General features: G+C 36.2%; 1 protein-coding gene and 1 long non-coding RNA gene across 4 annotated transcripts in view; both read right to left on the bottom strand.

Annotated features, from left to right (window-relative positions):
- Positions 1-23,710, bottom strand: part of LOC5570322 — a 63,112-nt gene continuing 39,402 nt past the window's right edge. For all 3 annotated transcript variants that reach the window (XM_001653099.2, XM_021843822.1, XM_021843823.1), the window contains 2 exons: positions 1,330-1,495; positions 1-1,262 (listed from right to left, as the gene is read on the bottom strand). In XM_001653099.2, coding sequence (XP_001653149.2) covers positions 889-1,262; positions 1,330-1,495 — 540 coding nt within the window. In that variant the 3' untranslated portion in view covers positions 1-888. The remainder of the gene's footprint in view (positions 1,263-1,329; positions 1,496-23,710) is intronic.
- On the bottom strand, positions 7,639-9,955 carry LOC110676334. The gene is made up of 2 exons (XR_002500280.1): positions 7,932-9,955; positions 7,639-7,862 (listed from the first exon to the last, which is right to left on the bottom strand). It is a non-coding gene; the product is annotated as an uncharacterized LOC110676334 (long non-coding RNA).

Raw genomic sequence — 23,710 nt, 5'->3', positions numbered from 1 at the left:
CACTGTTGAACATTAACTCTTTATTACGTTTGATATTGATTATTTCAGTCACAGCATAGGTATATTCTGTAAGTGCTACTTATAGTGCTAATTATAAATTATATTATTTTTCGTATTTTCATTCATCATTTATGAACATCTACCGCACCAAGCTAAGAAAGGTTATGTTACTAAAAATCCCATGTATTGAAAAAAATGGATCAATGCCGATATAAACAATACATGCCATGTATATATGACATTTAGGTTATGTTGCTCCTTTTATTTCAATACATGACACCCCTAACCTAAAACATATCAAGCAACTACACTGACCTCTGACAGAAACTATCGAAACTAAAATGTTAGGTTATGTCTGATTGATTTTCTTGAAGTGAGGTTAGAACATTTTGTTTACTATCCTGACGACTAACCATCTAAACCGGCGAGTGGAGATAAACAAGCTCTGGATTCGATTTATACATGGGAAACAAGGTTAACGACCGTGCATTCAAGTAAATTTGGTTCGGTGTACATAAAAAATCAAATTTCAACTGTACGATTCAGAATGTATTTCCGGTTATAAAAAAAAACTTTCAAAATACACATCTAGCTAAATACAAGGTGACACTGATCACTTCGCTCAGAGCATTTTGAACACTAAAAACGTGTTCACATACTCAAGAACTTATCCTTTTGCATTCCTGAATGTCTGAAGTTTCAAAGAAAAATGACCATGCGCCTAGGAACAAATCGCCATCAGCTATTCCCACGAGTTTCTTTTATACAATTGTCGATCCTAATTAGTAGTTGTGATTCGTAGACCTGCTTTAATCCTTATGCGTTTAGTGGGATAGGTTTAATATTTCTAACACTTTCATATCTTACATACAGGTGGCCCGAAACTCTTTAATTTTGGGTAGTTACTACTTTATTTGGGCTATCACTTAGTTTTGCCGCCTTTGGCCTTATACTACAGTCTGCACCCGATTTAACACCCTCTAGTGGTCGTTTCTGTGAGGAAGCCAGAAGCGATTGCCCGCTGTTTCCGGTTGCCGTCGAATTGTTGGCTAGTGCTCCTGTCACTGTTCCTGCCGAGTTTAACCGTTTCAGCTTGATAGTTTTCTTCGTCTGTATGGGTATCACTCTACTCGGTTCTTCCTCGATCAGACGTTCGCTCGTGGACGATTCCTGACTTCCTGTAACGAACTCTTCATCTTCCATTTCTTCCTCTTCGAATTCGGCATCGTTGAAGTTTTCGTCGGGGTCGATGATGAGCTTGCCTGTAGATTGATGCGAAAAAACGTTTACAAAAAAAAAAACGAATCAATAGAAAAAAGAAAACCTTACCGTTCAACGTCGGGAATTTGATGTCCGGCAATGGCAAACCGTCAGGATTGTGTTTTTGGATCAACTCTTTCAGCAGATTCGAAATGTCTTCTCGCTTCTTTGTCACAATGAGAGTATCGAACCAGTCGTGCAATTTGATAGGCGTGCGATAGTCTCTGATAGGATCCTGTCGAAAGAAATAAAAAAACTCATTATAATAACAGAATAGATATAGGTTATTCCTAGCGATGGATGATTTTGAATCGATGTATCAAAAATCGTTTCATTTCAAAAATCGTTTCATTTCAAAAATCGTTTCATTTCAAAAATCGTTCCATTTCAAAAATCGTTTCATTTCGATTAATTCAAGCATAATTCTTCATTCCGACGTAACTGCAAAAATAAACAAATCGGGATTTGCTTTGCATGGGCTTGACAAACGCATAATCTACATATTGAGTCCAAAAAAGTAATCCTAAAACATTTTTTTGATTTTTTGAAATAAATTTCAATTCTGCCCTATGTGCACTTTACTCAGTGTTTTTAATTTGGCTACATACACCCTACCATTGCAAAGCGACTCAACTGTCAACATTTTTCATGCTAGCACATACACCGTACATATGCTCATAGCAAAGCGACCTATATGCAGAATCAAAACATAAAATTTTAATCAGCAGATACGTCATACTGTTTTCGAATTACTAAACATGTTGGAAATCGAGAGATTCGGATTTTCACAGCTGCAGTAAGCTGACGGGTCGGCAAACTGATGTGGAACATCATCAGTATTCGGTTTTAGACAAATTTCTCACCAAATTTTTCACAAGAACTGTTCTCCATTTACTTTTGTTACTCACGGCTCCGTCCGGTGCTCCTGTTAGTCAAGTTGAAATTGGAAACATTCAATATTCGTTGTAGTTGAACGTAGAAACTGACGAATAGAACAAACTTTATTATGTTTTATTGGAATTTGCAAACCGGTGTATGTGCAACTTCAAAACAATACTGGTGTATATGACGTGACGCATGTGATAAATGAACTGTCAAACCGACGCATCAAGCAAGGTGTATGTATCAAGCAAGGTATGATATCGACGAATCATCATGGTGTATGTGAGCAGTACAAAGCAAAAGGGTTTATTCGATAATTTCACCAGTTTTTCAATCTAATTCAAAACAAATCGGAATTAACAACTACCGAAAAGCTAAACATTACATATAATTTGCAATTGGATAGATGGACAAATTGATGTGAAGATTTGCGAAAAAGTTACACGTCTTCTCAGTGAGAATCGAACTCACGACTCCCCGATCTCTAGTTGGGGCGCGTTAACCACTACGCCATAATAAGACTCATGAACGCAGAAGTTAACCTGAATTCGATTTCAGCTCAATAATCACGTGGTTCTTTTTCGCAAAGTGCACCTCTTTCGGAAGAAATTAGATGCCCATCCAAACACAACGCTTTCTATATATATCCAATGCCTAGCCCGAGAGCGCATTGTTTTTTAGGTATAGGAATAGCACACTACACTAGCCAGCAACTGCGCTGGCTGAAGTATCTATTGTGTGGGCTTCCAATGGGTCGCGACGTTCTCAAACGACCGGTTACGGAACATGAGTCCGTTGCTCGATAAATACTTGTTTTTAATTATGAATCGTGGTTTACGGCTAACCAGCCGAGTGGAAGTTTAACAACTACCGAAAAGCTAAACATTACATATAATTTGCAATTGGATAGATGGACAAATTGATGTGAAGATTTGCGAAAAAGTTACGGCTTTGAGGCCATTGAGAACATTACGATAGGTAAGAAATTTCTGAAATTTTTCAGCCTTTATTGCATAATAGAGCGAAATATAGTTAACCTGCCAATTATCACTCCGTGACAAGTTGGCGGCGTGCAATCTTATTTTAATATTTTCAGTGGGAAAAAGTTGAGGAAAATAATTGTCTGTACCATTTCGAAGTTGTCCTCTCTGATAGTTTTGAACCACAATAAAAAAAAGTTTTAGAATTAATTCTACATAGACCTAAAAATAACTAAATTGAAACACTATCAATTTTCTAATCACGTGGGGCAAGTGAAAAGTTTCTCATTAGAGATTAAATTTGTGTTTTTTCTTTAGGTAGCTATACTTATACAAGGTTAACAATTATCCTAGAACATCAGAACGTGCTGATAATTCAAGAAACACTATACTCAAAGCGTTAAATGCTATTATCATGGCCAAATCATGGAACTTCTAAAAAAAAAAGGTTACCAAATTTTACGATATAAATATGTTTACTTCGGACAGCCGATTAAAAAGAAGACGTTGATTGAAAAGTTCCAATATAAGAGAACGCACGGAAATCTTGTGGGATGCCTATTTAAAGCTAGTTCAAAACATAAAAAATGGGGTATAGGTGTATCCACATAAAAAAGTTCCTAAATACTTTATTGAAGGATTCTGTTTGATTTCTCTTGAAGAGTTATCCGACGTCATATCCGATTTTCTTAAAAACAAATAACGAGCGGTGGAAATTCTACAGAGCAGAAATGCAATTGCTGTCCCATGATGTAAGAACTAACATTGGAAATGTTTCGAATCATTTCAACAAACATAACTGAACAGAAGAAAATTCAAGTAACAATAATAAAATTTTCTTTGTTTTCATGTTACTTATGTTATTGTTCATTGGGACGCCTAACCAAATGTTAAAGGTAATAGAAATCTTGAATGCAACTGTTAGTTTTTGAATTTATTGTTCAAAACGATAAACTTTTCACTTGCTCCACCTGTGGGGCAAGTGAAAAGTAAGGAGACGTTTTTCAAAAACTTTTTCTGTACTTTTTTCTTCAATTTTACATAAATATCAATTTCAGTATACTCCTTATATTTGGTGGGAGTCAAGCTAAAAAATATACACGACCTCATTTGTTTTAATTTAAGGTCTCTAGAATTTGAAGAATCCCAACTATGCGAAATCCATTACCCACTTGCCCCACGGTACCTTAATCAATCTTTACTAACCTTCGTTTTCAAATATAATTTTTTTCTAGTCTTTCAGTTGATTAAAAACATTTATGATTGCAGATGCTAATCGGGTTGTTTAGTTTTATTTTTTCACTTATTCAATTTTAACGATTAGTCATCATTATGGGGAAATTGTAAAATTGCATATGAAAATAATTCAAATTATGCGGGTCATCAGTTTCGATTTATAAAGCACTGGATTCTAACTAATATTGCAATATAGAGTTAGTGATCATAACCCACATATTTTTACATAGTATTAATACAAGATCGTTCGCATCGTGTACTTGGTGCACGTATTAAGAAAATTGCTTGCTTTTAAACCACACCAGAAGCGTTATACTGACGATGACGGTACGGAGGGCACGACCGCTTTTGAATTAATTTTCTGATTGTCTTCTGATTGACCATCACAAGTACCACCGCGCTAATACTGTATGCTGGAAGCGAGGTTCTTAACCAGTATTGTACAAAAAAAAACGCGCGGGCCCTGAGTCTCAAACTTACAGAAACTTCTTATCGTCAGCCGTCTAAAAAATCACGCCAGTACTCCACACCACAAGCGTGGTGATGTTGAAAGCGCGAAGGAAAAAAGAGAGCAAACAAAATGGATCTCTTTCGTGGATTGATTTGTCTCTTGTCTCCCCACCGCACGCTCGCATAGATTGATGTAGCAAAACTGTGCATCGGCCAGAGTTGACGCTTTGGCTACTAACACACTGGCATTTGTAGTTCAAAAAGCTTTCTACCACATATGCAGGATTGCGTGTACTATACAAGGCAGCGCGTTTCCCGATGAGAGTGCACGCGTTGGTTTCCATCGTCACAGCAGCAAAGTGTAGCATGGAACAAAATGTTGCGGAGCATACATCGCGCGAAGCGCGTTAGGATAATTAGGTCTCAGATCGCATGAACCAGCTATTGCATTTCATTTGCTTAGCAAAAATTTAATAATTGATAGGTGAAAATTGTGTTGAAACCTATCAGCAATAGAAAAAACATGAAATGGGATAAATTTTGTTGGAAGAATTATTATAAAAGCAGTAAGGTACCGCGGGGCAAGTGGGTAAGTGGGGTAAGTGAAAATAATTGGTATATTTTACTGAATATGTGAATTAACGTTTTAAACTCATGCGTAAACCTTTGAGGCCATTGAGAACATTACGATAGGTAAGAAATTTCTGAAATTTTTCAGCCTTTATTGCATAATAGAGCGAAATATAGTTAACCTGCCAATTATCACTCTGTAACAAGTTGGCGGCGTGCAATCTTATTTTAATATTTTCAGTGGGAAAAAGTTGAGGAAAATAATTGTCTGTACCATTTCGAAGTTTTCCTCTCTGATAGTTTTGAACCACAATAAAAAAAAAGTTTTAGAATTAATTCTACATAGACCTAAAAATAACTAAATTGAAACACTGTCAATTTTCTAATCACGTGGGGCAAGTGAAAAGTTTCTCATTAGAGATTAAATTTGTTTTTTTTCTTTAGGTAGCTATACTTATACAAGGTTAACAATTATCCTAGAACATCAGAACGTGCTGATAATTCAAGAAACACTATACTCAAAGCGTTAAATGCTATTATCATGGCCAAATCATGGAACTTCTAAAAAAAAAGGTTACCAAATTTTACGATATAAATATGTTTACTTCGGACAGCCGATTAAAAAGAAGACGTTGATTGAAAAGTTCCAATATAAGAGAACGCACGGAAATCTTGTGGGATGCCTATTTAAAGCTAGTTCAAAACATAAAAAATGGGGTATAGGTGTATCCACATAAAAAAATTCCTAAATACTTTATTGAAGGATTCTGTTTGATTTCTCTTGAAGAGTTATCCGACGTCATATCCGATTTTCTTAAAAACAAATAACGAGCGGTGGAAATTCTACAGAGCAGAAATGCAATTGCTGTCCCATGATGTAAGAACTAACATTGGAAATGTTTCGAATCATTTCAACAAACATAACTGAACAGAAGAAAATTCAAGTAACAATAATAAAATTTTCTTTGTTTTCATGTTACTTATGTTATTGTTCATTGGGACGCCTAACCAAATGTTAAAGGTAATAGAAATCTTGAATGCAACTGTTAGTTTTTGAATTTATTGTTCAAAACGATAAACTTTTCACTTGCTCCACCTGTGGGGCAAGTGAAAAGTAAGGAGACGTTTTTCAAAAACTTTTTCTGTACTTTTTTCTTCAATTTTACATAAATATCAATTTCAGTATACTCCTTATATTTGGTGGGAGTCAAGCTAAAAAATATACACGACCTCATTTGTTTTAATTTAAGGTCTCTAGAATTTGAAGAATCCCAACTATGCGAAATCCATTACCCACTTGCCCCACGGTACCTTAATCAATCTTTACTAACCTTCGTTTTCAAATATAATTTTTTCTAGTCTTTCAGTTGATTAAAAACATTTATGATTGCAGATGCTAATCGGGTTGTTTAGTTTTATTTTTTCACTTATTCAATTTTAACGATTAGTCATCATTATGGGGAAATTGTAAAATTGCATATGAAAATAATTCAAATTATGCGGGTCATCAGTTTCGATTTATAAAGCACTGGATTCTAACTAATATTGCAATATAGAGTTAGTGATCATAACCCACATATTTTTACATAGTATTAATACAAGATCGTTCGCATCGTGTACTTGGTGCACGTATTAAGAAAATTGCTTGCTTTTAAACCACACCAGAAGCGTTATACTGACGATGACGGTACGGAGGGCACGACCGCTTTTGAATTAATTTTCTGATTGTCTTCTGATTGACCATCACAAGTACCACCGCGCTAATACTGTATGCTGGAAGCGAGGTTCTTAACCAGTATTGTACAAAAAAAAACGCGCGGGCCCTGAGTCTCAAACTTACAGAAACTTCTTATCGTCAGCCGTCTAAAAAATCACGCCAGTACTCCACACCACAAGCGTGGTGATGTTGAAAGCGCGAAGGAAAAAAGAGAGCAAACAAAATGGATCTCTTTCGTGGATTGATTTGTCTCTTGTCTCCCCACCGCACGCTCGCATAGATTGATGTAGCAAAACTGTGCACACTGAACGAAATCTCCCGCCATGATTTGAATGTTTTTTGCCTCATCCGAGCCCCATACCTATTTTCCGACACAAACAAGATGATTTTCATCATCCTCGAAATCATCTGTATACAAATAACACCGAATGAAAATCATCCACTTTTGAAACGATTTTCAGCCTTCAATAAAACGTACGAAATTGAATGATTATCATTCACCAATGTAAACATCCCTCATTACATGTTTTTTCGTAATTTTAAATAAATAAAATTGAAAACAAATAATAACTCATTGTTGGTGGTTTCGCGTAGCTCACCATTTATTCACAAGGTAATTAAAATATAAAAACAATCACAACAACTAACATTTAAGCAAATGCCCAAGCTGTGCGTAACATAGCTGATTGAAGCGAACATGATGTCTAAATATCGCCTCTAATGCGCGCATAGACGATGACTCGTGCGTTGAATGGTGTTTGGTCCTCCTGATAATAATAAATGAAACTACAGTTGATAATTCCTCTGCATAATTCCATCATAAAATGCGAAATTACCTGTAAAATCCACGAAGAAACTCCGCTCCATGCTGCTGCCGCCATGTTTATAACAACATTGACAAGGATGATTTCAAGTTTAGCATCATTAACTACTCATATGAGTTTTTGGACTACAATTGAATGATTTTTGGTTTGGGACATCGAAAAAAAGAAAATACGTCAGAAGCTGCATGTTATTCATTCGTATAGGCATAATTCAATAATCTACTTTTAATCATACGAATGTATACTGAAAGCCATCCACACATTGGATGATTTTAATTTGATAGTCGGTCAATGCTCATATTCTTGAATAATCATTTAAAATGAGATATATGAGGATTTGTAGACATGTGAATTACAAATCATTCATTTCATGGCGGGAGATTTCGTTCAGTGCACCGGCCAGAGTTGACGCTTTGGCTACTAACACACTGGCATTTGTAGTTCAAAAAGCTTTCTACCACATATGCAGGATTGCGTGTACGATACAAGGCAGCGCGTTTCCCGATGAGAGTGCACGCGTTGGTTTCCATCGTCACAGCAGCAAAGTGTAGCATGGAACAAAATGTTGCGGAGCATACATCGCGCGAAGCGCGTTAGGATAATTAGGTCTCAGATCGCATGAACCAGCTATTGCATTTCATTTGCTTAGCAAAAATTTAATAATTGATAGGTGAAAATTGTGTTGAAACCTATCAGCAATAGAAAAAACATGAAATGGGATAAATTTTGTTGGAAGAATTATTATAAAAGCAGTAAGGTACCGCGGGGCAAGTGGGTAAGTGGGGTAAGTGAAAATAATTGGTATATTTTACTGAATATGTGAATTAACGTTTTAAACTCATGCGTAAACCTTTGAGGCCATTGAGAACATTACGATAGGTAAGAAATTTCTGAAATTTTTCAGCCTTTATTGCATAATAGAGCGAAATATAGTTAACCTGCCAATTATCACTCTGTAACAAGTTGGCGGCGTGCAATCTTATTTTAATATTTTCAGTGGGAAAAAGTTGAGGAAAATAATTGTCTGTACCATTTCGAAGTTGTACTCTCTGATAGTTTTGAACCACAATAAAAAAAAAGTTTTAGAATTAATTCTACATAGACCTAAAAATAACTAAATTGAAACACTGTCAATTTTCTAATCACGTGGGGCAAGTGAAAAGTTTCTCATTAGAGATTAAATTTGTTTTTTTTCTTTAGGTAGCTATACTTATACAAGGTTAACAATTATCCTAGAACATCAGAACGTGCTGATAATTCAAGAAACACTATACTCAAAGCGTTAACAGAGTGTCTACTCGTTTACTGAAATGAAATTCCCTGATATTTCCAGGTTATTTCCAGGCATTAAGAAATAATTCCAGGCTCAAGAAAAACTCTTAAATAACTATGATTATCGAATTATTAATTTTGAATGAATTTGAATTCATTTATAACAGTAGGTCTTAAATGGCTTTAAAAAACTTGAACAAAAACCAAAGATTTTTTTAGATCTTTAGTGATTATTTCCCAAGGAATTTTCCCTACAATTTCATGTTGGAAACCTCAAGAATACAATAGGGATTTTTCGAGGAAGAACCACAGAAAATACCTCAGAGATTTATTTAGGAATTCCTCCAAAGATTTTCCAAAAAAATCCTCCAGACTTTTATGCAATGATTCTTCCATCGTTTCCTTTTGAGCACTCTCAAAAATACCCGTTTAGAACATCTAAAAGCAGTATCTTCTCCAGAAAGCACCTTTGGGTCTTTGTTGGAATCTCCTACAACATTGTTTTTTCAGGATATCTTTAACATTTTAACTTGAAATTTCTCTGTGGATACTTTCTGGTTGTACTCTAGAGATTCCTTCTAAGATTATTTAAGGAATTACTCCAGTAATTCTTTGATATATTTCCCAAGTGAGTCTTCGATTATTTTTTTCGAGCATTTTTTAAAGAATATCTCCAAAAAAATTTCATGAATTTTTTTCTGAAATTATTAAACAAATCTTTGATAGAAACCTAAAAAGAGCTATGGAAGATTATGGACGAGAATGGTTTTCCCGGGAAACTGACTAGCAATATTGCGCTAGAAGGTGTTATGAAACGGGCGGGCTTCAACATGCGGGGCACGATCTTCAATAAATCCAGCCAGTTCATTTGTTTCGCTGACGACGTGGACATTGTCGGAAGAACGTTCCAGGTGGTTGCTGAACAGTATACCAAGCTGAAACGTGAAGCAGATCGGGTTGGATTGAAGGTAAATACGTCGAAGACGAAATATCTGCTGGCTGGAGGAACCGAGCGCGATAGAGCTCGCATAGGCAGACGCGTGACGATCGACGGGGATGAGTTCGAGGTGGTGGACGAATTTGTCTACCTCGGATCATTGATAACGTCGGATAACAACTGCAGCAGAGAAATTCGAAGACGTATCATTACAGGAAGTCGTGCTTACTATGGACTCCACAAGACCTTGCGGTCTGGTAAACTTCACTTCCGTACTAAGTGTATCATGTACAAGACGCTAATAAGACCGGTAGTCCTCTGCGGGCATGAGACGTGGACAATGCTCGAAGAGGACCTGCAAGCGCTAGGAGTTTTTGAACGACGTGTGCTTAGGACGATCTTCGGCGGAGTATGTGAGAACGGCGTTTGGAGGAGAAGAATGAACCACGAGCTTGCGCAACTCTACGGTGAAGGTGAACCCAGTATCACGAAAGTCGCCAAAGCTGGAAGGGTACGATGGGCGGGACCTGTTGTGAGAATGCCGGACAACAATCCCGCAAAAATGGTGTTCAACTCAAATCCGGCCGGTACAAGACGAAGGGGAGCGCAACGAGCTAGGTGGTTTGACCAAGTGGAGCAGGATCTTGGAAGTGTGGGGCGATCGAGGAATTGGAGGTTAGCAGCCATGGACCGAGTTAGTTGGCGTAACATTGTGGCGCAGGTCATGTCTTGAAGGACGTAGAGCCAGCAAAAGTAAAGTAAAGTAAGTTGATAAAAACCTGGACGAATAATATTTTAGAAGAAAACCTCAAGTAAACTCTGATGAAGCTTGTGTAAGCTTTAAAGTACATAACTCTTGATGAACAAGGATCTCTAAAAGAACTCCTGTGCACTTGAGGAAGTTTTAGAAGATTTCCTAGATCAATTGTTAAAATTACGGGAGCACAATCTGGAGAAATTCCTCTAAGCATCCTTTGAAAAGTCACTGAACGAATTTTTGGGATAAATGGTAGAGAGAACTCTATAAAAAATCTATAGAACATCTTTCAAAGTATTCCAGAATCCAGATCAAATCTCTTGAAATTACTGGGATATTTCTTGAAGCTCTTCCTCGAGAGATCTGAGATAAAAAATCGAGATGAGCCTGTTGAACAGTCGCATTATAGTCTCTGAATGTTACTGTGTATAATTTTGCACCAGGATTAGCTGCAATATAATGAATATAGTGACTTTAGAGACCATTTTGTTCAAAACAGAGACTTTAGAGATCTTCCTTCAAAAATAAAAACTTTTTCAAGGCTTGCATTGAAATAGACACCAAGTATCTTAAAAGAGACCTGCTACCAACTCTGCAAAGGACATATTTTTTTTTTGCATTTCATTAGAATTTCCACGAAAAACAGGAATGCTTAAAATATATCCTGAGAGCATGCTCTAAACAGCTTGTCTGGTCTGACGAAAAGGGTCTATTCAGAAGTTCCATTAAAAAGTATTAATTTTACTAGTGTATGTGTCAATCTTTTACATTTATCAATTACACTGCGGAATATTTTCTTTGTTTCAAGCATCAAAATACTGTTTTTTACTTAAATTAGAGTTACTGAAACCATGGCCGTTGTCAAAAATATTTTCTAGTTTTTGAGATATTGGATGTTGAAATGCATTGGAGTGCTTCGCGAAGCCCAAGCATGACAGTTCGATTTTGCGTCGTCCGATAGATTTTGCTGACAATTTCGCGCGTGCTTTCGTTGCCGGAGATTTTTTTCCCCTGTTTTGCAGCGTCTAGCTGGGTAGTGCTTCGTGAAGCCCAAGCATGACAGTTCGGTTTTGCGTCGTCCGATAGATTTTGCTGACAATTTCGCGCGTGCTTTCGTTGCCGGAGAATTTTTTTTTCCCCTGTTTTGGAGCGTCTTGCTGGGTAGGTAGGAAGGCCCAAGCAAGACGGTTTGTTTTCGGGACGCCAAGAAGTTTTGCTGTCAGTGTCAGTTTTGTGTTCAGTCGAGAATGGATTACCAACTGGAGAGTTCGTTTCATGTTTATGATAACACATTTTTTCTTGAAAGCGTAACTCTTATGTAATATTAAAACAAACGTTGTATGGTTCGTCACTGTATGTGTCGGCATTATGCTCTTTTCTTATACAATTTCAATATACATACATTTTTCTCTTTTTGACATTATTAAAAATTATCTTTTGAATTGTTCGACATTGTGAATGTTGACGTATTTTCTAAAACTTCTACCATATCGAGACAAAATGCACAGTAATACTCATATGTAATTTTCAAACAAACTATGTATTAGAGTGGTTCAAAAAATCGTTTTTACTCCACACCGCTCATTCGATTGAAGATCAAATTCTGAGTGTCCTCCCAAAATTTGAGCTCATTCGGATGAAAACTGAGACTGCACAAGCCCTTCAAAGTTTATATGGGAATCACTATGGGAAAAGCAAGCAAATTATTCAATCGATCATAGTGTTTGCCCATATGTCCTTGGGGATTAGAACTACGTTGATACTGTGAGATACAATAATCAGCTGCAATTTTGTCGAAGACCGTTTTCAAATTGGACGCCTCAGTAATTAGTTATTGATTTTTATGTGACTTGTAAAACTTTAGCTATAATAATTGAACTGATCGGCAGGCATCACTGGATATATGCAGTAAAACATAGTAGCCATGATTTATGTGTAGTATCTTTCGCGCCAGATGCAGCAATGTTGCCTGTTCAGAAGATAAATGAGCACTGTAGAAGAATTTGCGATTGCACATAAATCAGTAACTAATTACTGAGTCGTCCGATTTGAAAACGGTCTTCGACAAAGTTGTAGCTGTTGAATGTATCTTACATTAACAACGTAGCTCTAATCCCCAACAGCACATGGGCAAACACTATGACCGATTGAATGATTTGCTTGCTTTTCCCATAGTAATTCCCATATAAACTTTGAAGGATTTTCATTCAAATGAGCTCAAACTTTGGGAGGACACTCAGAATTTGATCTTGAATCGAATGAGCGGTGTGGAGCAAAAACGATTTTTTGAACCACTCTACTATGTATGGTTCGTCACTACAAGTGTCGGCATTATTCCTGTTTCATATAATTTAAAATACATACATATAATTTTCAGTTTTCGTCATTAATAAAAACGTCTTTTGAATTGTTCGACATTATAGATGCAGAGGTATTCTCGGTCTCTAGAAGCAACAATCATTACACCCTAACATTCCTTCCCCATCCCAACTGACTGTAAGGACTTGGCCGGCACCGTTATTGATCAATAATATTAGATCTGCTTAAATAGCACTTCGAGAGTAAGCGGAAACTCCCATCCCTTATTCATTTGGATCGTAGTGCAATTCTTACCAGTTCCGATCAATCACGGAGTAGCAACCATTGACATGTGCAGTCAGTCTATGCTATGCTATGCTATGCTATTGGGTGTTGAAATGCATTGTTTAACGACTGCAGCCAACTAACATGCAAGAACCAGGTTTTATGAAGATTTATTTGCTTAGTTTACTACAGAATTCAAAGTTGATGCGTTAGAGAATACTTTTCAACAAATTTCATAATACTTTCAAAGCTCAAAAGTTATTTGTTGATGTATTAGAAAAGTATGATATCTTGTCATATAATAGGAACGAATAATTTTGTGTGACGATGGCGGCATGTTGAAAAAATTGATTTATTCAACATTTATTCGTGCATTCAACCAAATTTAATCCTACATAATCTTATTCTGATGATTATTGGTGGGTTAAATCACTATATACCAATCATAGTTTAACTGTCAACATTATGAAAACCGCATTTTATACTACTTTGAGTACCGGTAGCTCAAAATTGTAATGTGCTGGAACATTTTCGAAATCAGCTTGAAATTCACCAATCCCAAATATACTAGGCACATGATTTGATCTTTGAGACACGCAAAAATGTTATCTTTGTTAAGCTGCGTAATACTGCTGCTACCTTTGAAAATTTTAATCATGCAGATTCATAACCTGCAACAAACAGACAATTGTTTTCCGAGTACCGTCAAGCTACCATTCAACGGGCATTTAAGAAAAATTTGCACTTCAAAAAATTATTTGACTTTTCCAAATAATTTGAAGCGTACTAGAATACCACTACGTAGCGTGAAATTATATAATAATCCAGGGAAAAATCTAAAACTAGTGATGCATAACAAAAAAAATACTCAAAAATTATGTTTGAAAATGTCATGTTAAGGTCGCCTCGTACCGTTCTATGTCACCATTTACCGTGCACCCTACTGCACCATTCACCGTGCGTACAGTTTTCGTCATGATTTAATTTTGTATCTTGAAGAAACGTTGTTGATGGAGAAACTATGTTGCTAGTAGTGTGCGCACTCATTTTTAAGACTACTCAAATCTTCATTTACGATAAAAACCATAAAAAATTAAAAATTGGCTAAATAATTATTTTTTCATTAAAATCGTTATAAGAGGTTTGACTGTATTGTCCAAATCATTACTTCTTCACTCAAAAACTAAATATGAAGTAGTTTAATGACGACATAACAATAAATCTAAATCTATCTGCACGGTAATAGGGACCATATATATTGAAAAGGATCCATTCACCGTGCATTTGTGTTTCGACTGAAACACAATAAAAAATTCTAATTTGCATAAAATCTCATTTCTCATACGATGAAATACATCTTGCTAGTAGTATCCACAGTGAAAACTTGTTGGAATTTTGAAAAATTTCATACTCTGTCGTTAAAATGAAAAACGTGAATTTTTGGCGTTTCTACTAAGAGTGTTAAAAAATCTCATTATCAAACAGAATTCACATGACATTGACTACATAAACTAGGTTTTTCAAAATGCTTTGTGACAAAAACTACTTCATTTCATAAGTTTTACCTTATTTTGCTGACAAAAGAATAATTTGTGAAAATTGTATGAATATTCTGTAGGAATTTGTATATGTGCACGGTGAATGGATGTCGCACGGTGACTGGTGACTTAGCCTTTATGATAAATATATGGTGAATTATTTGAAAGCATTACACGGAAAACGTCCAAGTTTATTCATGAACTGAACCGTTCAAGTAGCATTTTTAAGCGGCGCAGCCGAAATTTTTTATATTAAAAAAAGTGTGCAAAAATAGTTTCGAAATAGTTAATAGTGAACATGTTCAACCATGAATTACTGTTTCTAAATTATTTCCCTGAGTGTGGCCAAAATTCCCTGAGAATTCCAGGTTTTTTCCAGGTTTGATAAAATTCCCTGAGAATTCCAGGTTTTCCAGGTTTTTCCAGGTAGTAGACACCCTGGTTAAATGCTATTATCATGGCCAAATCATGGAACTTCTAAAAAAAAAGGTTACCAAATTTTACGATATAAATATGTTTACTTCGGACAGCCGATTAAAAAGAAGACGTTGATTGAAAAGTTCCAATATAAGAGAACGCACGGAAATCTTGTGGGATGCCTATTTAAAGCTAGTTCAAAACATAAAAAATGGGGTATAGGTGTATCCACATAAAAAAATTCCTAAATACTTTATTGAAGGATTCTGTTTGATTTCTCTTGAAGAGTTATCCGACGTCATATCCGATTTTCTTAAAAACAAATAACGAGCGGTGGAAATTCTACAGAGCAGAAATGCAATTGCTGTCCCATGATGTAAGAACTAACATTGGAAATGTTTCGAATCATTTCAACAAACATAACTGAACAGAAGAAAATTCAAGTAACAATAATAAAATTTTCTTTGTTTTCATGTTACTTATGTTATTGTTCATTGGGACGCCTAACCAAATGTTAAAGGTAATAGAAATCTTGAATGCAACTGTTAGTTTTTGAATTTATTGTTCAAAACGATAAACTTTTCACTTGCCCCACCTGTGGGGCAAGTGAAAATAAGGAGACGTTTTTCAAAAACTTTTTCTGTACTTTTTTCTTCAATTTTACATAAATATCAATTTCAGTATACTCCTTATACTGCCCATACTCGCAATACAGTCCCATTAGGAAAATCATCATGTCGAGAAAAACGCTTCTAAATATAAAATAAAAGGTTTTCATTTCACCGTTGCTGACAGTAATAAATCGTGGTGGCATTACTCAACACATTATCATTGTAGTATACTAATACCTTCAGGAATTACAATACAGTTATAAAGGCTGTTTTCCATATCTTAATCTAAGATTCAATCCAATGGGACTCGTTATCCGAGTATTTTTCTTGCCAAACTCAAATATACCCGCATACCAGTCCCATTACGGGGGACTGGCTTACTATGTTTTTACGCACCTTGACACATTCGTTTTCAAGTGTACAATAGATTCCACGCTATATCCAAGGTATTTTCCTAAATGCAAGTGCTAAGTATGTTTGGATTACAAATGCCCTTCAAAGTTATTGTAACAGTGGTAACAGTGATCGTGTTAAAGACTATCCTGGATTTTATTTAACTGCAGATCATGTTCTGGTCGGTCAATTTAGAAAGTTAATTGAATGCACCTCGGGGATGTTGTTTTCAAGCTGAGAGTTTCAAGCAATGCAACAAAGCAATTTTCGGTCAGTATGAAGACGGCAAACCTATTGAAGATTTCTTAGATCTTATCCACAATAATCCTGCTGTATGCCATTTTTTAGATGTTGCATGTACCTACTTAGGGTGACTGTGGAAACTCTGGCTGGCCAAAAAATCAACCCTAGTCCATGCCAAAAGATAAGCTTGCCGGAGAGTCCGGTGATGATTGACCGGAGTACAATAGTAGTGAGAGCAGTAGCATTGACTTAAAAGGAAACCATTTTGACTATTTTTGATTTAGAGGCTCGCAAGCACACATTTCGAGATGTGGTTCTACCACATCGCAACAGAAGTCATTCTGGGAAAACTTTAATAACACGTAAGCATAGATATTTTACATGAATAGACATTGCTTGAGTCATTGAAATTTGTATTATTTCCCCATTTAATAAAAACAATACGATGCAGAATTACAAAACTTAGAACAGGGCCAGGTTTGCTTCAACTTCTTCGTAATTCACTAATGGGACTATTATGCGGGTACTTTCAATATGGGACGCATATGATTTGGTATTTTTCTCGCATTTTGTTCATACAAAAATAAAATTTTAAGCATGATTTCATAAAATACATGAAATATAAACACCATTCATGAAGTTAACTAAAAAATGGTTAAAATTCATATGGGACTGTTATGCGAGTATGGGCAGTATATTTGGTGGGAGTCAAGCTAAAAAATATACACGACCTCATTTGTTTTAATTTAAGGTCTCTAGAATTTGAAGAATCCCAACTATGCGAAATCCATTACCCACTTGCCCCACGGTACCTTACATATTGTAGGTGGTTTGGATGAACGAATTGCCACCTGTGCAGTGCACATGTTGCACATGCGGACGCGACGCCTCTGCTTTATACTGCTTTATACTGCTATTATTGACTCAGCAGAAAGTACTCATCGCCCTTCACAAAACTGCATCGAAAAATGCTCAAGCGTGTGCTAGAATAAGGGCGTAAGTCGCATGATCGATTTCTCTTCGTCGATACTCTCTTCTTTTAAAAAAAAGGCGACAAGACGCAAGTTAGTCAGCATTTTTTCACCTCAGGAGTAAAGATTGTATTACTGCCCAGCGTCCTGAAGAGAAAAAAAACCGCATCTTGTCACCTTTATCCACAGAAGAGAGGATCGAAGAAGATAAATCGATCATGCGACTAACGCCCTTATTCTAGCACACGCTTGATATGCATTTTTCGATGCAGTTATAATCAATATTGCACAAGGAACCAACAGACGGAACTTGGAAGTAAGTTATCATTGTCAGTGTGCAATTTCTAGAATTCAAAACATTTTAAAGTCAATAACGGCGCCGGCCACGTCATTAGAAAAGGATAGAAATTTTGGTGTGATATCCATTGTTACTAAAGACCGAGTATAACTCTGCATCTTCATGGTTATTACGGGGAAGAATTTTTGGTAGTAGCAAGGATTCGAAAGTTACACAATCTGGATTCACCTTGGTAAGTTATGCAATTTTTGGAACCTCATTAAAAAAGTCGTCTATTGAAATAAATCAAGAATGAATATAAAATATGTCGACACCTATGGTGACAAGTCGTTCAAAGATTTCCTAAATCTTCTAAATGTTAAGTTGTGTTTTGTTACGATATGTGTCGTTGAGCAAAGGGTGAAATGTTTGTGATATCCACTATTATCATCATCATGATTATCACAGGAAAACGCTCTTGTAAGAAATAAATCAAAATTCGAATCAACCTTCAAGGGGTTTTTTATTCTTTTTAATTAAAAAATTATCCATTGGTACTATTTTTAAGCTCGAATTGCTATAATAACATCGATGTAAAGGATTTGATGGAATCTGTGAATCTTTTTTGGCATTTCAATTGAACCTATTTAAATGTCTACTGCCTGTTTAGCCCTCAATCATCCCAGATTACCTTAACATTGCATTGAGCAATAATTCCCGTAACGCGGGTAGATCACCTTTTCGAGGTGCCTTACGAGATAAGATCTACCATATTGTACTCTTGTATCTGTTCTTGTTAATGCTGATAAGTTATAATCGAACGAGTGTAAGCGAGTAACAAGTCACTAAAACCCACCTATTTGTCCTAGATGATGAGGAGGTCGAAATGGAAAAATGGCTCAATCAATATCTGAGGCTGGTTTCAATTCATGAGACAAGTTCTTTCCGAGATCAAGTACTTATTTTTGAATACTAAGAGGTAAACGATTCCGAATCAGTGGAGTAGCAGACCTCCTACATTCTAAACAAGCTTCTTGTTTCAAGGAATCTAAATGTCTTATGCGATGAAACCTGTTCACAGTTTAAAAAAAACGACTTTGAACCTTATAAGTAGAGGAAATAACTTGATACGCAAGAGTACCGCTGCATGGTCAAAATCGGTATCATTCAACCAGCATAGTGGCCGAACCTGATTAAGGAGCGCGCTTTTGAGAGTTTAATGGTGACAAACTGTTTTCTCCAAAAGGTATAAATACAGTCAACTTTCGTTCGTTGCACTAAAGCTGTAGCCCACCTAGTGAAAGACTTTCACTAATCGGGCTAAGATTTGAGCTGTCTGATTAGCGGGTAAAAGCACCGGTTTTGGCCAGCCTAAGAGAAAATGTCAATAAAAATTAGCTGAGAAGCCGTATTTATACTACATATATATGAAATGCAAGCTTTCAATTCATATTATGTGTGTAAAATATTAAAACTGAGCTAAAACCATTTTCTCGCTTTGAAAATCCCGTTGGTCAATATAGGCCAATGGAACCAGTTTCGGCCAGAGATTTATCTTCGGTTCCTAAATTGGCCAATCGCATTGATTTCTCATGAATGTGGTCAAATTAGGAGTGCCTGGCCAAATTAGGTGTATGAGAGTTAAAATGATAAGGAAAATGATTTTTTTTTATGTTTTGAATCAATTTTGACGAGTAAATGAATTATGCTCCATCATGTGAATCTGACCTACTGAACACAAAAGGTTTCATGCTGATTGGCTATGTAAAACGGTGTAAAATCCACTATGACTAAAACTGGCCGTATGGCCAAAACCGGTGCTTCTACCCTATTACAAAGTAAATTCAGGGCTACCAACATTGTCAAGTTTCGATTTATGTCAGAAAGTGACGTATGTCTTTGTTTTAGGTGGGCTATAGCCCACTTAACGGGAGCCGCAACGAAGTGCAATTAAACGTAGTGCAACGAACGAAATTCGACTGTAGCGGTATCTTTTTCTAAAGAGGCTCTATGCAAAATGGTGAAGAATGATAATTGAATAAAAAACGACTACTTCATTATTTCTCAATAGTATTGGAGTAGAACGACATGCACTAAACAAAGGGCACGGGTATACCACAAAAGATCACAGAAAACTGGTCGCAGTGGTTCATCCCGAGCAGAAAAAAAAATATTAAAGATTCTGACTTTTTAACCCAAAACGCAATATATAGCGAAACATTTGAAAAGGGTCTAACTGCAAATTAGCATAGCATAGCATGAACACTTGCACAAATCGTAGGTGGAGTTGGAAAGATGAGCATTAGAGTGGTTCAAAAAATCGTTTTTGCTCCACACCGCTCATTCGATTCTAGATCAAATTCTGAGTGTCCTCCCAAAATTTGAGCCCATTTGGATGAAAACTGAGACTGCACAAGCCCTTTAAAGTTTATATGGGAATTACTATGAGAAAAGCAACCAATTACTTCAATCGGTCATAGTATTTGCCCATGTGCTCTTAGAGATTAGAACTACGTTGGTACTGTGAGATACAATAATCAGCTACAACTTTGCCGAAGACCGTTTTCAAATCGGACGCCTCAGTAATTAGTTATTGATTTATATCCAGTCACAAAATCTTCAGCAGTGCTCATTCAACTTCTGAACAGGCAACATTGCTGCACCTGGCGCAAAAGATAGCACGCACAAATCATGGCTACTATGTTTTACTGCATATATCCAGTGATGCCTGCAGAGCAGCCCAATAATTAAAGCCAAAGTTTTACAACTCATTCAAAAATCAATAACTAATTGCTGGGGCGTCCGATGAAAAAACCGTCTTCGGCAAAGTTGCAGCTGATAATTATATCTCACAGTAACGACGTAGTACTAATCTCCAAGAGCACATGGGCAAACACTATGACCGATTGAATGAATTGCTTGCTTTTCCCATAGTAATTCCCATATAAACTTTAAAGGGCTTGTGCAGTCTCAGTTTTCATCCAAATGATCTCAAATTTTGGGAGGACACTCAGAATTTGATCTAGAATCGAATTAGCGGTGTGGAGAAAAATCGATTTTTTGAACCACTCTAATGAGCATATTCCCTCCATTGCTTATTTCACCAAAATGTACAATGCAGTAAACTCACTCCTCTTAACACATTTGGCTACGCCCTCACAAGCTCTTTTATTTCATAATAGTCTTTCTTCTACTAACAGAAGCGCTCGGAACCGAAACAGCTTCCATAGATGAATGAGTCACAGGAAATGGCGCATAAATACATAGTACACAATCAATGGAAATATGGACTCAACCAGGGATTGAATCCTGAGAAAATTGAGAGAATCTCCCACGTATCGCTCTCTGTAACTATCATAACATGCTGCACATTATGAGAGACTGTTTATCGTATACTGCTACAACTTTGATCAGATTGGGGGGATAGTAGTGCATGATAAAACCCCTCTAAACATGCTCCAAGCCTAGGGGACACTATTGCTATTGGAAGTTCGTAGATTGTTTATCGTGCCAGTAGAGAAAAACACCTATCCCCAACGGAAAACAAGTGAGAAAAATGGATTTTATCATCGCTCTCTCTTTGGGGCTCTCGCTCACTGCTTCCATTTATCAGACTTGTTACACCTTGCGATACAATGACGATCGTGGACCGCAACAGATGGGATGTTTTTCTTTGCTTGCTTTGATCGTGCTTCATACTCAAATGAGAGCGAATTCTGCAATGCCTGGACTCAACTGTCAACATTTTCATGCTCATACACTGAACCAAGAAATATCATAAAAAGTATTAAAAACGTCACATACATTCAGAATAATTGAAATAATATCAATGTTATATGTATCCATTAAAATTCATGCAATAAGCACATAGAACATATTAAAATACCCTATCATATTTATTGATCAATACTGTAAATTGTATCTGAACATAAGCCATGTATGTTATCCGATAATCTTGATGTGATTTTCAGATATGATAATTTAGGATTTCAAAACAGTGTTTTCAAGATGGCGTATTCAGTTTATTGAATTTCAGCAGGTTTAGGACTTTTGAAAGTCTTCTCACAACTTTTTCAATGTTTTTGTGCAAAGTTAATGTGAATTATGTCAAAGGGAGGTAAGTTTGATGACTACATATAAGATAATTAAATATTAATCCGTTGTTTGAATCTGAATTTCACAGAATAATGATGAAATAAATCAACCAAACTTTCACAAATCGCAGATGATGGGCCATGGCAGGAAGAAACAGACTTGGAATTGGATAGTTTAAATTTCTTTGTTGAAATAATGTGGAAACCGAAGATTGGGCCTATAAACGAAGTTATATCTAAAGTTTAAATTATATTACATTAAACATTTACTGCTCATGAAGTTAAGTTGTATAAAGTACATTGATGCTTTCGAATAATATCAAACTTAATCTTTATCTACCGCAAAAAGGTGTTACGGAGAAACGCAGATAATGTATTAAATAAATAAATTTAAACATGAATTATATTTTTCTTTTATTATAGTAGAACAAACCCATAAAACTGAAATATAATTATTAAAAATCATTAAACTATCATATGAGAATCACGAACAAAAATAATAATTTTCACCTGAATTTCGCATGAAATTCATTGACAAAATCCAATAACTCACATACGTATTTCTAATAACATAACAATCGCATTTTTCTCGAATCCATCCAAATGTTAGATACGCCGATTTGAAAAATTATGCTTGAATTAGTCGATTCTGTTTTCACCGACCGAATTGAAAAACACCGCGGAATCGATGTCTTGAAAATGGCCTAACTGCAAAATGTAAACATAATGGATTGTTCACTATTTTTATCAATATCATTTTTATGACTGATTTCTAGTACATTTTAAAAGGGCCTATCTGTTCATTGAATACCTGAAAGGGTCTAACTAGGCATAAAAGAGCCTAACCAAAAATGCAATTAAGAAAAAGGTTTACCCTTTTATACATTTTTTTTAATATTTTCCCTTGTTTTCCTCGATATTCTACCGTTATTTTGTTTTTTTCTAACATAATCGTTCAATATTATTCAAGAATTTTGCAAATCAGCTCAATTACCGATAAAATTGACTAATCGCAAAAGGCCCAACTGAAACCATGTTGGTTCAAAGGGCCTAATTAGAACTAACTGCTGGGGCCTATCTATTTTGAAGACTCACAAAAGGAGCATGTTACATATGTTAATTTAGCTATCAATTGTTTGGTATTTTGATATGTGCAAGCTTAAAAATAAAAGTTTTCCGTGCGTTCAAACCTAAATGTGCGACAAGGGTTGTGTAAAAAAACATAGCGAAAATCGCGAAAATCATGTCACTGGAAACTGGCGGAAGTCGCTGATTGAAGTTCCCGGTGTCACAAGTAATTCCTTAGGCCGATAGCAGCCGCCAAAGTTTGCAAGGTTTGAAAATCCGAACCTTAAAAGAGCTCTCGCCGAAACAAATACTCCCAGGTAAGACAATCCAGTCGGAAAAGCTGACCAAAATACAACTGAACCGTTATTATGAAGTTCGACAGCCCCTCAAGTCGTGGACGGCGCTAATCCCTCCGCCGCAGGCATTCCTTGCGTTCGAGGACCAATTTCGATCACCGCATCAAGGCCCAGCCGAAGACAGACGAAAAGCTTTCTAAAGCAGAAGTAAGTACAAATCCTACAGTTGATCACGATAAATATTAAGGGATCTGTTTCCCTTCAAAGCTTTTCTGTTTGCTGGAGTAACGGAAACTCAAGATCCGAGCGCGAGGGATTACGCCTGCCGACCGGA

Source organism: Aedes aegypti, chromosome 2, assembly GCF_002204515.2.
Source record: "Aedes aegypti strain LVP_AGWG chromosome 2, AaegL5.0 Primary Assembly, whole genome shotgun sequence".
NCBI classification, from domain to species: Eukaryota; Metazoa; Arthropoda; class Insecta; order Diptera; family Culicidae; genus Aedes; species Aedes aegypti.
This window is presented reverse-complemented; position numbering and strand designations above follow the sequence as displayed.